The sequence below is a fragment of the Mastigoproctus giganteus genome, chromosome 6 (assembly GCF_048544385.1).
Source record: "Mastigoproctus giganteus isolate SK-2022 chromosome 6, ASM4854438v1, whole genome shotgun sequence".
Lineage (NCBI taxonomy): Eukaryota > Metazoa > Arthropoda > Arachnida > Uropygi > Thelyphonidae > Mastigoproctus > Mastigoproctus giganteus.
The window spans coordinates 178,671,709-178,687,992 of NC_143580.1; the positions used below are offsets into that span (position 1 = coordinate 178,671,709).

Genomic DNA, 16,284 nt, shown 5'->3' on the forward strand with positions numbered 1-16,284 from the left:
TGTACACAGTAGAAAAGGTGGGAAAGACATTGTCTGAAGTAATAGATTTATTGGATATGGTACAAGAATATACCCAGCAGCTTAATGTAATGTGGGATTGATAATAACCCCACACACTCACTACACTCTCTCTCTCTCTCTCCAGTCATCATCTGGCAGAGTAGATGCAGCGAGATTATACACTAGCTGAGGCCTGGGCAAACTATGGCTCGCGAGCTTTAATTGTATTTTTGAAAAAAAGTTTACTTATTTTATGCCTTTTGCGACGCCTTTTTGAAAAATAAATTTGTATAGGTAATACATTATAGAATTTGCCGACTTGTAAATTGTTTTTTCATCTCTGCATTGTTCAAATTGAGATAGAATTTATAGAATTTGAAATTTTGCGCAAACCAGAGCGAGCCAATGGGCACTTTTATAACAGCATAATTTGCGATTAGAAACTAACTGCGGAAAACTACAGTAACAGACAATCGGTGATGACAACGGCTTTGTTGCGGTGGTGGAGTAATAGGACAGAACCGCTGACTGGCCGCAGTTCCAATCTGTTTTCTCTGATGGTCATCCCACAATTAGTTTTTTTGCGTTATCTTCGGTTATCATCTTGGTGCCAATAGTGATAAAAATAAAATTTACGCCCTTTTAAAAATGGAGAAAAAACGAAAAATTCAACAAGAGCATTGTATCTTCAATGAAGAGTAACAAGACTCATCTACATCTCATCTGCCGGGAGAGTGTCTCAGTGTTGAAAGAGTACACTATTAAAAGACATTTCACAACTAAACATTCTGAATATTGTGCCAATTTAACTCTGGAAGCGAGAAAGAAAACTGCTGATGGACTGATTCAAAATTTATCTAGACAACAAAATGTGTTTACATGGCTAACTAAGGAACAAGAAGCTATCTTGTAGATGCTTCTTGTTCCTTAGTTGCAAGTTTTGTTATTTCTCATATAATTGCAAAAAGCAACAAGCCTTTTTCTGATGGAGACTATGATAAAGAATGTATGACTGAAGCTTGTGGAATTATGTCCTCACATTAAACACAAATTTGAGAATAGGTTTATCTCAGTGAACCGTAGTAAGAAGAATTGAATATATTGATACAAATTTGAATGAGCAATTATTATCAGTATTAGAATCCATAACATGGTACTCTATAGCTCTCGACGAAAGTAACAACCAAAAGAATACTGCACAGTTATTAATTTTCATACGTGAATGTCCCTCTAATTTTGAAATTATTGAAGAGCTTCTTTCAATGGAATCTCTTAAAGACGAAACAACGGGAGCTGATATATTTGAAAAGGTTGAAAAATGCTTAACAATATATAATTTACAATGGAACAAAATGTTAAGTGTAACAACTGACGGAGCACCAAGTTTGATAGGTAAAAATGTTGGAGCATTAAAGAAAATTCAGGATAAAATTTGTGAAAATTATCCTGATTATAATTTAATTACAATTCATTGTATCATACATCAAGTATTATGTAAAAATGTGTTAAAAGTTGAACATGTCACATCTTGTATTATTAAACTAGTAAATTTAATACAATCGAAGGGCCTGAAACACAGACAATTCATTAATTTTCTTCAAGATATTGAATCCGAGTACACAGATATTCCTTATCATGGCCAAATTTGATGGCTTAGCTTAGGAAAAGTTCTTCGGCGAGTATCGGATCTTAAAGATGACCATTCTATTTTTAAAACTGAAAAATATTATGGACTTTCCCGAATTAACTGGATTTGGGATTCTGTGTTTACCCTGGACATCGTGACACATTTAAATATTTTCAAGCGTACAAGGGAAAACTTTATACACCCATGATATGGTAAAAAGTTTGAATGGATTTCAATTAAAACTCCAGTTGTTACTGCGACATTTATTGATTAACAAGGTAGACCACTTCCCAACCATGAAGTTGCTGAACCTTCCAGAAAATAAATTTGAAAAATATTGTGAAATTATCAACGCTTTGAATGATGACTTTTCACGAAGATTTGGCGACTTCCAAAAAATTGAGACAAGTTTAGCAATAGCGCGCCGAGTGAACTACAACTTCAGATTATAGATCTGCGGTGTGATACCGATTTAAGGGAATTGCACCGTCGTGAGGAAATCTGTAAATTTCACAATACTCTTAATTCGGATAAATTCAACGAACTTAAAGATTTTGCCCAAAAAATGTTGGTTATTTTTGGATCAACCTACATATGTGAACAAACATTTTCCATCATGAATCTAAATAAAGATTTTTTACGATCATGCATCACCAATGAACATTTACAAGCAGTTTTAAGAATCCTAACTACAAAATTAACACCCGAAATTTAAAAAATATTAAAAGATGTAAACAGTTCCATTCTTCTCATTAAATTCTTGGTTGTTAGAGAATAATTTTTTTTTTATGTTATATTTCTTCTTCATGATAACAAATAATATATATCTAAAAACAGTATTTTACGTGCGGCCCGCCTTCTTTTTGAATTCCTAATGTGGCCCTTCAGCTAAAACGTTTGCCAGGCCTGCACTAGCTGAACCGGATGCCTCACCGAGAATTACCAACAGGTGTGTTCCAGTGAACTATCTATCAGCCCGCCTGTGAACACCGCTTTAGAACTAACATAATGTAAGTAAGGAAAATGGAATCTCATCATGGAGGAGATTAGGGGTTTTCTTTGGTTTTCTGCTTTAAGTCCTGCTGCAGCTGCCTTTTCCAATAGAAGCAGTGCAAGATTCACATTCACCTCTACCGCCAGCTGCTAGTAATTTGTCAGCCTGTATACCCCCTTATCCTCCAAAACTAGAGGGTTTCCAACCTATCTAACACTGCCATAATAGCTTCAGCAATATGTTTGCACCTATTTATTCTATTCTACTTAAGTTTAACACATCAGTATAAAGATACCTCTTTCCTATCAACAAGCACAAAATATATATGCTAAGAAAAATTCTACCCCGTGAGCCTCACACAATCTCTCATTAGTCATAACTGATTATATGCAAATTCAATGATTATGAAATTGACAAGAAAACTGAAGGAAAATAAAGAGGAAAAAAAATCAGTGAGAGAGACTATTATAGAGAAACTGCTACTATCACTACAGTTTTCATATCTCCCCACTGTCATTCTTTTTAACTTAGGTTTTTGTATTGTCAATTTCATAATCAACTAATCTGCACATAATTCAGTATTTAAATAACACTGGTGAACAAGTAAAATGTTATGAAAACATCCAATCTTGACTACTTTTATGCTGCTGAACACAAAAATCACATTAAAATTTGTTGGTTGGCTCTTATTTTCTTATTACAGTTGGGGTCTCATATTAGCAAGTTACTCTACGTTATCAACTATGCCAAAATGCATGGCATCACCGCAGTTTCAATACCACAACGCTCTTATCACATAAGTTTTTTTCACTTCAAATGCATCTTCAACTCTGTTGCAGTAATCCTTGAATATGGCTAGGTACTGGGTGATTTGTTCTCAGTTAATGGTTGTTTCTGTGAGATTAATATGTCCTGTAATTTTGTGAACAGTCCGGATGACTTCGGTTATGTATGTGGAGAAGTCACATTAGCTTCAAAAAGGTCCCTTAACTCAAGCATAAAAAAAGTCTTACTTAAAGGCTATGATAAATTCTGTCAAACAGAAGGTGAATGCACTGTTTGTAAGGATGTTGATGGTAGCAATGAACATGAGGCACATTCCCAAAGAATGGAGACTACTTATAGACACTTCTGGAGTTAGCCTTAAGGCAGTGTTATCACACAATGGAAATATACTGCCTTCAATACCTCTTGCATACGCCGTCCACAAAAAAGAAACATACGCAAGCATAGAGAACATCCTCTTAGGTGTACACTATTAGAAGTATAAGTGGTGAATCAAAGGTAATCGCTATTTTATTAGGACTACAAAAGGGTTACACTAAGTATAGTTGTTTTCTCTGTGAGTGGGATAGCTGTGCCAAGGTTATGCACTACAAGAAGAGGAGGTGGCCTCAACAAAAATCATTAACACCTGGAATGAAGAACATAGAATTTGAACCTCTGGCAGATCCAAATAAAGTTTGGCTTTCACCACTACACATCAAACTGGGACTCAGGAAAAATTTCATTAAGGCTTTGGTAGTGAACATTCCTGCATTCACATACTTGCAAGAGAAATTCACAGGGCTTAGTACAGAGAAGATTAAGGCAAGCATTTTCATTGTCCACAAATAAGGCAACTTTTCAAAGACGAACATTTCAAATGTGTCCTTAGTGATAGCAAGAAATGAGCATGGAAAGCCTTTCGAAATGTTTTGACTGGTTTTCTAGGAAATGTTATAAAGCCAGCAACTACAGGCAGCTTGCAGAAGATCTCATTACTTCTTATTAAAAAATGGGGGGCAACATGTCATTGAAGATGCATTTCTTGCACTGACACCTGGATTTCTTCTCACCAAAATGTGATGCCATCTGTGACGAACAAGGTGAACACTTCTATCAAGACATCGCAGCAATGAAACAAAGATACAAAAGAAAATGGAGTGTTGCCGTGTTAGATGTTAGCCGATTATTGTTGGATGGTAAAAAAGGATGCTCCCGAAGCTGAATACAAGTGAAAGTGAAAAGATCCAGTGTTTGATACAGGTATGTTCGTAGCTACATCTTACTGCCGTATATAAAAAAAAAAAAAAAAAAAAAAAAACCTTGTATAAATATAAAAAAACTACTTTTTTCTGCAAATTACTCAGCTGATCATGTAATATCATTAACCTTTAACCACAAAATATCCTGTTACATAAGCATTAGATCAAAGAAACTGTTCAGCATATTTCTGTTTTTTTTGGCTAAGAGATCATTTCCTGTGCTGATTATGTAGCATTAACAGCACACCCCTATATATTCCAGTACAATTTAGCAAACTAATCAACTGTAAAACTACATTTCAGGATCCATTCTTGGACTCCATCAAAACACAAAAATAAAATTAACTTACAGACACACATGCAAAAGAGGGGAGAGAAGGGCAAGATCATCAAATGATAAAAGCATAATTACTTCTAAATGCTATGAAAATTCTGGGCTTTGAAAAATTGTTCAATATCAAATGAAAACTATTACATATCTGTAATTCCCACCTCAAGATGAAGAAACCAAAACTTATAAACACCTGACAAAGAAAAGAACAGAAGTGTAATTTCCATTTGATATTTAAGAGTTTTCCCAAGCTCCATTTTTTTTTACAATTTTTGACTTCTAAACTGCAGTTTTATCATATTACAACCTAACCCTTCTCAGTTTTATTCATGTCCAATGACAGTGCCAAAATGGATTTTAAACTGTAGACTTATAGCCTATCAGTTAACTAAATTTGCCCTTTCATGGGGAATTCACATCTCTCATTCACCTACTTACAATCAGCTACAATCCAGGTTCAGCTTGCATGTTTTTTGGATCAAAGACCTGTGGGCTGAGTACTTTTGTGAAAATCCATGGCATGCAGCGCTGTGTGTTAAAGAAACATTTACAGGTTTTCCCATGGCTGCTCACTGCTCGCATTCTATGGTCTCAAGAAAGGCAACACAGAGTAACCAGCCATCTCATATCAGATGGTATTTTTAGCCTAGCTTGTCATTTCTTGGTCTCCATTTCATACTGAAGTTATTTCTTTAGCATACTGCCAACCTTTGATACTTGGGAATGTTCAATTCCTGAGCAGGAGTATGTACAGATATTTTTCCCAAATAACACTCAACTATAATTCTACTCTTCTTTTGTCAGCTCTTTCCATATACTCACTGTTCAACAAACACATATGAAATGGATTGCATGCTAACTACTGATCACCCTTCTAGGCAACAGAATTGAGTACACTTTTCTTAGTGGCAAATGCATATAATCTTTGATTAAAGGAAGCATTCTGTCATTTTAACATTAATAACCATGGATCCCCTTATATGTAGTGCACATTTTCTACGGATTTAATTATACTCAAGTCCCAAATGGGCAAGTGGTGATCATCTTGTTTCAAGTAGCTGATAACAATAAAAATACCTCCATTGGAATATTACAGAATTCCCCACACATACTGTAAATCAGATAAATGATTTTACAAACCCGAAATATAAATACATAATTTTTAATAAATGGAGACAACTGTAATTCCAGTCATGTTGTTTCAAGAATGTCAGAAAAAAATAAATGCACTATCAGTGCTCGCTCACATAGTGTAATCAGAAAGCTTGGGGACTGATTTTATACCTTGAAATTGTTGTGTCATAGCAACTTCAAGATACATGTGACAAATTCAGAAATTGCCAAATTTGTGAGTGAGTGATGGGGGTTTAATGCCGCATGAGCTGCTGGGGCTATAGTGCGCCTCCGAATTTGTCACATGTTTGACAACTCATCTAGACACAGTAACATATGAATTGCCTGTTTGCCTGCAGTCATTCTGAATTAGCACAAATTAAACAGAAGGTGGTTTATGTGCTCCATCACATTTTAAAATGAATGATTGTACTGAGCAGCAAATTTGTCAAATTTCATTTCAATTAGGGGAAAGTGCAAAGAAACCCGGAAAATATTAAAACAGTTATTGGAAAAGATGTTATGTTTAATAGCCTTTATCAGAGGATTGCAAAATTTAAATAGGACTGCTTGTCCTTGAAAATGATCATAGCTCTGGCTGCCATTCAACCAATCATTCAATTCAATTGATGCTCATGCTTGTCGTCTAATCCAGGAGTAATCGACGTTTGACTAACCAGGAAGTTGCTATTGAAACTTGGTATTTCTTATGGGAATGTCAATCAGTTTTAACAAGATTGGGGAATGTGTGTTTCAACCATATTTGACTCAACTTGCAAATCAGGTTCTTTGTAACCATGATTAACACTTTGTTTCTTCTATCATTACTGTTTGCAAATCGTGGGTATATAGACCTGGAAACAAAATCCTAGTCTTCTTAATGGAAGACAGAGAAGCAAAAATGGAATATGACACTCCATTTTGCTTCTCTGTATCATATTTTTTGATTAGCAGGGCATTGTTCAATATGAATTTGTCACAAATAGGCAAATTGTGCACCAGGAATACTACAATACAGTTCTACGGCAATTGCAATTTGCTGTTCAGAGAAAATGGCTGGGAAAGTGGGCTTTAGTGCTTGCATTACAACAATGCTCCCACACACTGCACTATCCATTCAAGAATTTCTTCCAGTGGAGTCCACCACTGCTCCCCCATCCCTAACGCTCATTGGGTTGGCCCACTTAAATTATTTATTTTTAGTTTGTTTCCCAGGCTTACAGCCCCATTGAAAAGTCATAGATTTGCAGCAACTGAGGAAATTGTTCAGAACATGCCCCAGATACTAGAAACATTTAAATCTGCATATACAATGTCAAGGAGTCTACTTCAGAGACGATCTATCCAAATATCCAGTAAGCACTGAGACTGTATATTTGAGATATACAAAGGGTACTAGGAAAGTTTTGCAATACAGCTTTGTTTATTTAATTTTTTCAAAGTAATTTCCTCTACATTCAATACACCTCTCCATCCTCCGAAACCAATCTTTAAACCAGTTCTGCCAAGTTTCATTAGGGAGTAAAGCACACTCGTTGTCCCAAGCCCGTAGAAAGTCCTCATCACTGGAAAACCGCCTCCCTTTTAGCTTCATTTTCACATGCGGGAACAGTGCAAAGTCACAGGGAGCAAGGTCTGGACTGTAGGGAGGGTGCTCGAGAAGTTTCAGTCCTGTCGTGGTCAAATATTCGGTGCAGGCTTTGGTGCGGTGAGCTGCAGCATTATCGTGATGGAGGTACCAGGTGTCCATTCTTGACTTTGGCCGCAGGTTCTTCATAGATCCAATGACTTTAGGCAGGCATTGTTCAGTATACCACTTAGCTGTGACTGTCTTCTGCGTGTCCAAAACGACACGTTCCACAATTCCACTCGATTTGAAAAATACAGCTATCATTTTCTTCTTTACAGATCGGGATTTTCTGACAATTACGGGTGTGTCGTCATCATCAAAGATACAAACTTTGTTTTGAGCCTTGGTCGGCAGATCGTAATAGTACAGCCAAGTCTCGTCACCTGTCACGATGTTGTTCACATACCGAGATTGTCCCTTATCAAACTTTTTTAACATCTCCCGGCACCAAGTCACACGTCGTGTCATCTGCTGTTCAGTCAGTTGATGCGACACCCAGAGAGAACAAAGTTTCATCACGTGCAAATGATCTTGCAGAATCGAACGAATTGCTGGTGCATTTAGGCCCAAAGTATCCTCTATCTGTTGGTAGGTCACTCGCCTGTTTTCATCAAGCATTTTCCTCACAGCAGTAACGTTTTCCTCCGTAACTGACGTTCGTGGCCTTCCCGGCCTCTCAGAATCCTCCAGAGTGAAATTTCCCCTTTGGAATTCTCTATACCACCTGAATATCGTTGTACGATGTGGACAATCATCATCTAGTGCAAGAGTCATTTCTTCTAAGCACTGGTCTATGGTTAAACCACGCACGAAATTATACCGCAAAACTGTCCTTATCTCATTTCGTGACCACGATGCCATCGCAAGCACTTTACACTCTCACTACTAATGAATAACTGAGCCCATCGACTTGGCGCGGCGGCTACTATGCACGTATGAACATGTCTCAACATGCAGCAACAAGCAGCTTCCTGTGATTCATTGTTGCGTCATATTGCAAAACTTTCCTAGTACCCTTTGTACAGTTTCCAAACTTTTGATCCCACTTCATACATTGCAAATTTAATCTGGATATAAGAATGAACAAAAGTTAGCAGGGGCAAGTTACACTGACATTCACATAAATCTCTTACTTCCACTTTTGAAAAGGAGGCTAAAAATCTATCAAAAGAGATTCCATTTTGCAATGTATGAATGCTGGTTTTTTTTTTTTTTTTTTTTTTATTATGGACCTACAAAATACCTCAGAGTTATGACAAAGAAAGAAGTAATTTTATTTTCACAAATCTTTTTGGCAGCTGTGAAGAGTTTTACATACAATTATAATTTAACATTTTGAGTATATAAGATTTTATTCTATTTCATCAAAGTTATAGAATGAAACACACAATGAAGTTAAATTACTTTAAGAATTCAAGTTTTATGTTAACAAAACAATACCTTATGAGGACAAGCAATCGTTCTCACAACATCATCATTCTGCTTTCGTGGCTTCATTCTGTAAAATATGGCAGCATAGTATTTTTAGTATTCTTTTGAGTAATAAGCTATTTGCATTCATCTAAAAAAAATTCCTATAGTAATTTTAAATAAGTTAATTTTGCACTGTAACTGAAGACAGTAAAATAATATAATCATCTAAAAATGCATATTCCTCTGAAGCAATGTTTGTGGCTGACTATCCAAATGATAAAGAGGCAGTTGAGATGGTTGGTTGTTCCTAATACTAAGAAAATACTTTAGGCAAAAACAAATATTTCAATCTGATTCCAATTTGAAGGTGAAAATTGGCAACTGCTTCTAACCCATGTGAATGTCCTATTAATCCAGCCAACATGTAGAAAGAAACCTTCATAAAAGCCAAGCAACAGCACAATTAACTTTGAGGATAAACTGCTTTCAAATATTAACTCAAGAACTCAGGTCACAATGCTTAAATGTTCCATATCTGTAAACTGCAAGTTTGAAGGCCGAATTTTCCCGCAGTTTCTAGTATCACTGATGGCATTGAAAACTCTTCTCTTCCCAAGCAAGTTGGTTATGTAACAACATAAATCTTTTCTCACATGCACTTGATAATCCAATTCATCTCAGAGCTTCTCTTTGGGATTGAAGTCAGGGTTCTGAGTTGGCCAGTTCAAATTTTTGAACAATCCTGGACATCAATGCATCACATTACCATCCAGGATGTCTAGATGGACTTCAGCATTCATAGTTTTAACCAAAACATGATAAATATTCCAGATTATCCTGCTACCTCCACCAAGCTTCACTGTCAAGCCGACACGGTCTGGCAGGTAGTTTCCTCCAGGCACAACTGTCAAATTGCTAAGCCACATACTGTGACTTATCAATTCAAAGCACAGCTTTCCATTGGTCTATGATCCAAGAATAACACCCTTACACCAAGACTCTCATCAACAGGTGAAATACCACCACTTTGCTTATTGGAGGCTTGAAGTGGTAAACCCATGTTTAGTCTCTAGAGCAAAGTTTCCAGCATCCCCCCCCCCATACTTCTCCTTCAACCCACGCATGGTACTAAGTACTATAGGTTTTGATACCTTTCGTGTTTGGGGATTTCATAAAAAAAAAAAAAATTGACAGTTTCGTGAAAGGGCAAAATCATTACTCTAGCATTACTTAGAGTGATTAGTGTCTTGTGAACAGCTACACGACCAGGGTAACCCATATCAAGCAGTGTCCTGCACTGGTGCTGATTATCCCAATCAAGGGGTTGTATGTCACAATAACACTGATCCACATTCTGGGTGGACAATTCTTTGCAAGGTTCTCCTGTCACGGTTTGTCACCCTCAGATATTTTTCTGATTCTTTTATGACAGGTTTCAGCACCAGTCTGCTTCCATTTGCAGATCACTTTACTAATTATATACTCAGGGATCTTCAATGATACTGAAATGTCATGTAAAAACTGAATGTGACACCTTATTATCAATCCATATTGGAAGTCCCTTAACTCTGCTGATCGCAAAATCTTGCATTCACAATCATGTTATTGTCTCCTTGAAGGCCTACAAGCATTTTTATAATCTTACAAAGTATTTGGGTGGGATGTAACCAACTAGTCAACAGAGGGGTGTCTGGATATTAATGGTAGTGCAGTGTATATTCTAAGTGTGATGAATTTAAAAGGGAACTGTCTTAATTAAGCTAACATGCATTTTAAATAAATTCATTATGTGCACACTTTCAAATGTGTAGTAGTAAAAAAAACAATTGTTTTGACCTGTTATATTTATTTTGTGTGTATGAAAATTAAGTCTTTCTTAGTCAAATTAGTACACAATATAAATACAGAATTATTAGAAAGATTTGTGGGATATAATGAATAGAAAATTTGTTGTGATATAGAGTAACTGCTCTGAGGAGCTTTCAATTATACACAGAAATTTTGAATTTGGATAGCAAAATAAAACTGTATATATTTGGAAGAAATCAACTATTGGCCAAAAAGCTATAGCCTACTTTTCCAGGCTTATACAAAAAAAAAATAAAATAAACATCCTCCCATAGCCTGCTTTGTCCTCTGCAGATGCATGACTTGGAGTCTATTCCTCTTGGTGGCTTAAAAAGAACTGATCTTTTATATAAGTGGAAAGAAAGGTTTTATGGTGGACCTTGAGTATGAAGCCCTAGTCAAACACCCAAATATGATTAAGGTGCACACCAAATATGTTGATGACATTTTCATGATATGAGGCCACAAGTACAAGAAAACAGATGACGAGACAAACTCTCATCAGAAATTTTTTTTATTTTTTATTTTCTGATTATACTCCAGTACAATAACCAAGTCAGTAGAGTTTACAATAAATGGTCAATACAAATATTTATCGTATTTAGTAGCCACGGGCTTGAACCCCAGTCCACTCAAGGAACGCGTGCTATGCACGCATTCCTTGAGTGGACCACTGGCCCCTGACCACTCGGCTACGCCAGAATGATTATCCCCATTGATTTCATAAACCAGATAATCAACAAAAGTCATCATCAGCCATTTTCAATCCACTGCAGGATGAAGGCCTCTCCAGCAACTTTCCAGTTCCTTCTGTTTTGAGCACTGGCCATCCATTTACTACCCAAAAACTAATGAATTTCATCTATCCATCTCCGCCTTTGTCTTCCAGGTTTTCTTCTAGCTCCTCTTGGGTACCATTCTGTTATTTTCTTAGTCCATCTGTCATCATGTCTTCGAGCTATGTGTCCTGCCCAAGACCATTTTAGTTCTTTAGTTTTGATAAGAATGTCCTTTACTTGAGTTTGCTGCCTAATCCATGTGTTTCTCTTCTTATCTAACAGTCTGATTCCCAATATAATTCATTCCATTCTTCGCTGTGTAGTTCTTAGCTTCTCTTCCATTCTTTTGGTGAGTGCCCAAGTTTCACTTCCATAAGTCATGGTGGGGAGTATACATCGATTTTTTATTTTACGTTTCAGACAAACTGGGATATTGCTCTTCAGTATATAACTATATTTCCTGAATGCTATCCATCCAAAATTTATTCTTCTCTTGACTTCCAGCCATTTATCATTATTACAGCTAATAACTTGTCCCAGATAAGTATATGACTCCACCTTTTCAATTACTGCTCCTTCAAATCATTATTTCCCTTTCCGTGGCATACTTGTTCATCATTACTTTTGTTTTAGCCATATTCATCTTTAGTCCAAAATCCTTACTAACTGTGCATAACTGATTAAGATTTTCCTCTAATTCTTTGGGATCGTGGCTTATGACCACAAAGTCATCTGCAAATCATAAATGGCTTAGGTACTCTCCATTCACATTGACTCCTTTCTGCGACCAGTCTAATCTTCTGAAAGCTTCCTCAAGGGCAGCAGTAAACAGCTTCGGAGATATTGTGTCTCCTTGTCGAACTCCTTTCTCAATTTTAAATTTCCTACTGTCTTTGTCTAGTCTAATAAAGGATGTAGCACTCTCATATATTTTCTTCAAAATCATAATATATGGAGTATCTATGCCTTGTCTTTCCAGTGCCCGAAACATTGCCTTATGCTGTATGGAGTCAAATGTCTTTTCATAATCCACAAATGCCAGGCATAATGGTGTTTTATATTCATTTGCTTTCTCCATTAGCTGTGATATTACGTGAAGGTGATCCATAGTTGAGAATCCTGCCCTAAAGCCAGCTTGCTCTTTCGGTTGTTCTCATCAAGTATTCTTTCTAATCTGTTAGTAATCACCCTTGTCAACAACTTGTAGATGTGGGATAACAAGCTAATTGGTCTATAATTTCCAATTTATGATTTATCTCCTTTCTTATGCAGCAAAACTATGATTGCATTATTCCACTGCTTAGGCATCAACACCTTTTCTAATGCACTTTGTGAAGAGCCTTGCCAGTTTTTGTGTTATGTCTCTTCCTCCCAATTTTAACAACTCTACAGTAACTTCATCTTCCCCTGGGGCTTTCCGATTCTTCATTTTCTTCAATGCTTGTTCTACCTAATATACCCCGTGAAATTAATAATATAATTTAAGCTAATTGGCAATTATCTTAATAAACTACATTATTAATTTCCCGTGGTATATGAGTGGTTATTAAATATAGTAATTAATCTTGCTGAAAAAGTTAGTTTCAGTACATGTCAAGTTGCCCAGAGTGAATTTTCAGAGTGGCATGTTTGTGGAATGAGTTTTTTCACTGAATTTTGAAATTTTGCGAAAATGAAAACTCCATACATCAAAGCTTTAAAATCTTAAGGTTGTCTTATTCTATCTTCATTGTCTAACATAAAACCATTTGCAAAAAATCAAATCAGAATTTTCAAAATAAATCTGAAAATAAAAATTTGTAAATGCAATTTGTTTTTACTTTCTTGATGCAATATATCCTCTGCTCTATTCATTACAATACAGATACAGGGGATAAGTTAGTTTTATAAAATTCTGGATCTAAATTCCATAAAAATTCTTCGTTTTTGGCTTTGCTAAGAATGCAATAAACTTTTTTTTTTTTGGCTGATGCTATATAAACTTGCTTTCTTGCATCATGTGCCTTTGCTAATGGTAAGCATATTATGTGATAACTGTTATAATAGGTGCAATTTTCTCTGAGTTTCAAAATCTGTTTTCATACTGCTGGTGATATCCAGCTCAGGACCCTGGGTGTGATATGGAGTAAAGCAGACCAAATTCCAGCAAAGTGTGGCCATTCTGTGATAACAAAATCCACTGTTTGCATTTTCACATTGGTAGGACTGTTAGTAACTTTCAGTGCAAGGAGCCTAGTATACTGAAAGTGAGCCTTCCCAGGTTTGAATCAACAGAAGAGGGGTCAAGGTATGATGTCCCCAAAAGGTTAACTTCAGTGCATATGGCTATTGATCACAGTGAATTCATACAAGATCCAATATTCTTTACATTTTCAGGGTACAGCTTTAAAATGATTTTTCAGAGGCCAGCCACTATACAGTCCACATTCTTTATCACTCCCTAATTTTCTGATAAGAGTACACAAAAGGGTACTCTTAGCAGAAAAGACTTTAGTTCTGCAAATTGCAGCATTCGCAAACTAGGTATCTGCAAGGAGACCTGATTGAATTGTTTAAGACTTTAAATGGATTGGTTAAACTAAATGCTGATGGCATCCTTACTATTTTTCAAACAACACACACATCAGCTGACAAATCTAAATTGAAAAAGGATGGATGTAATAAAGGTGCAAAAATTCTTTCAGTGCAAGTCACTGATTGTTAGAACAAACTCCCACCTAGTGTTGAAGTGACTAGTCTGAATAAATTTAGGAAAGAATTAGACATATTACTGGAGGTGATGGAGATGGTTTTTTTTCCTTCATTTTTTGCCGATGCTTACTTCTTTGCACCATTTGCCACTACCAATACCACTGATTTCCTTTTTTAGACCTCTACTTTCTCCAGTCTAGCTTACCTAAATGTCAGATAATTTTCCTTAGTGATTTTAATGTTCACAACTCCAGCTCTTCAGTTTTCTAGTTACAAGGTCCCAAATGATTGAGATGAAAAGGCTTCTGCAATTACTAATGACCATACAACTTGTTCATTTACCTAACAGAATACCAGACATTACTAGGCACACACTCAACACCCTTGATTTTTTTTTTTTTTTTTTATCACCAACAACCCTATAAATTAGACAATCAATGTTAGTGGTCTATTTGACAATAGTCTCCTCTCCAATGGAGACTGTCTCTCATGGCCATTCTCAGTCTTGCATTGTTCAGCATTACAGGAATACAAAATGGGATGATTTGATCGATTTCTTTTCTTTGGCAGGTTAATTAAAGTTTGCTCAGATTATGTCAACAAAATTATTCTTGTAATATTGAAATCCTTTATTCCTCATTCCACTTTAAAATCTCATTCATCATCAAACTTTTATTTCCAATAAATATGTTAATACTGTTCAAGATAATCACATAAATCTAAAATGGCTTGTGTCCAAATCTACAGCTTCATTTCCTAAATCCACTTATAACAGACTACCTACAACTGTAAAACACTTTGTAATCAAACAAAACTAGATTTTGACACTGTCTCCCACAGTTTTTCAACAGACAAAATAGAATGTGTTGCTCTTTACACTTTGTATTTAATTGGCACTTTTTCCTGTATTTGAAAATTTGCTTACAAAATTTGAATATATTTGAAAATTTGCTAGTTCCTAAAAAAGGGTGTCAAATCCCTCCAAGCAAATCATCACTCCACTGCACATATCTCTACTCTTTCCAAAGTAATGGAGAAATCCATCGACCACCAACTTTAAACCTATCTCGAATCCTTCCATCTAATCAGCTGAGGCAGAAGCTACAACTTCATTTATTTCAGCCAACTTACAAGCACAACAACTAACAGTGAGCAATTCACTGTTTGTGGCAATGTACAACTCAATCACATTTGCTTCTGTGTACATTACCAGTGTTGCAGCTAGCCTTCTAGATGTGAAATTTCAAAAGGGTTAGTGATAAGTCCAACACTTATCTGGTATTGTTGGAAGTCAGTTAATCCAATCTCAAAAGAATTATTTCAGAAAGATAATTTACATATTTTTCAAAATATCGAAGTTGGTTAGGTGGAAAAGGAAGTGAAATTGCACCTCTTCTACTTTTATTGCATGAAACAGAAATGCAAAACATTTTCAGATTACGTCATTCAGAAAAGGTGCAACTTCATATTTGAATATTGATACAGAATTGGAAATGTGGAAAGAGAGCGTTTTTTTTTTTTTTTTTACTTGCAATTGCATATTTATGAAAACGTTAAAAGCCAAAGCTAGTCATCATTTTCAAGTTTACCTTCTGGAAGTTGCTTTTTTCCTTCTAAAAATTGAAAAGCAAAAAACTGATAATTAAAAGCCACTATTTTGCAGATCTCAAAATCTCAAGTACCCTTTTGTCTCACAATCAACAAATGTTAACATAGGGTAATTCTTCATCTTCTTGGAAATCTGAATTTTCAACAAACAGGTAATGAAATTTTCCAAAGTATACTGTTCAAGCTCAAAACTTGTAGGTACATTACTGGAATAAGGACATAA

General features: G+C 35.8%; 1 protein-coding gene across 2 annotated transcripts in view; it reads right to left on the reverse strand.

Moving 5' to 3' along the window:
• The window catches only part of LOC150084776 (transcription factor YY2-like), a 294,908-nt gene that overhangs the window by 235,346 nt on the left and 43,278 nt on the right, over window positions 1-16,284 (reverse strand). For both annotated transcript variants that reach the window (XR_016547074.1, XM_090375533.1), the window contains exon 3: window positions 9,163-9,220. Coding sequence is in view for 1 of the 2 variants with exons in the window: in XM_090375533.1 (XP_090231659.1) it covers window positions 9,163-9,220 (58 nt within the window). In the remaining variant the exon portion in view is untranslated. The remainder of the gene's footprint in view (window positions 1-9,162; window positions 9,221-16,284) is intronic.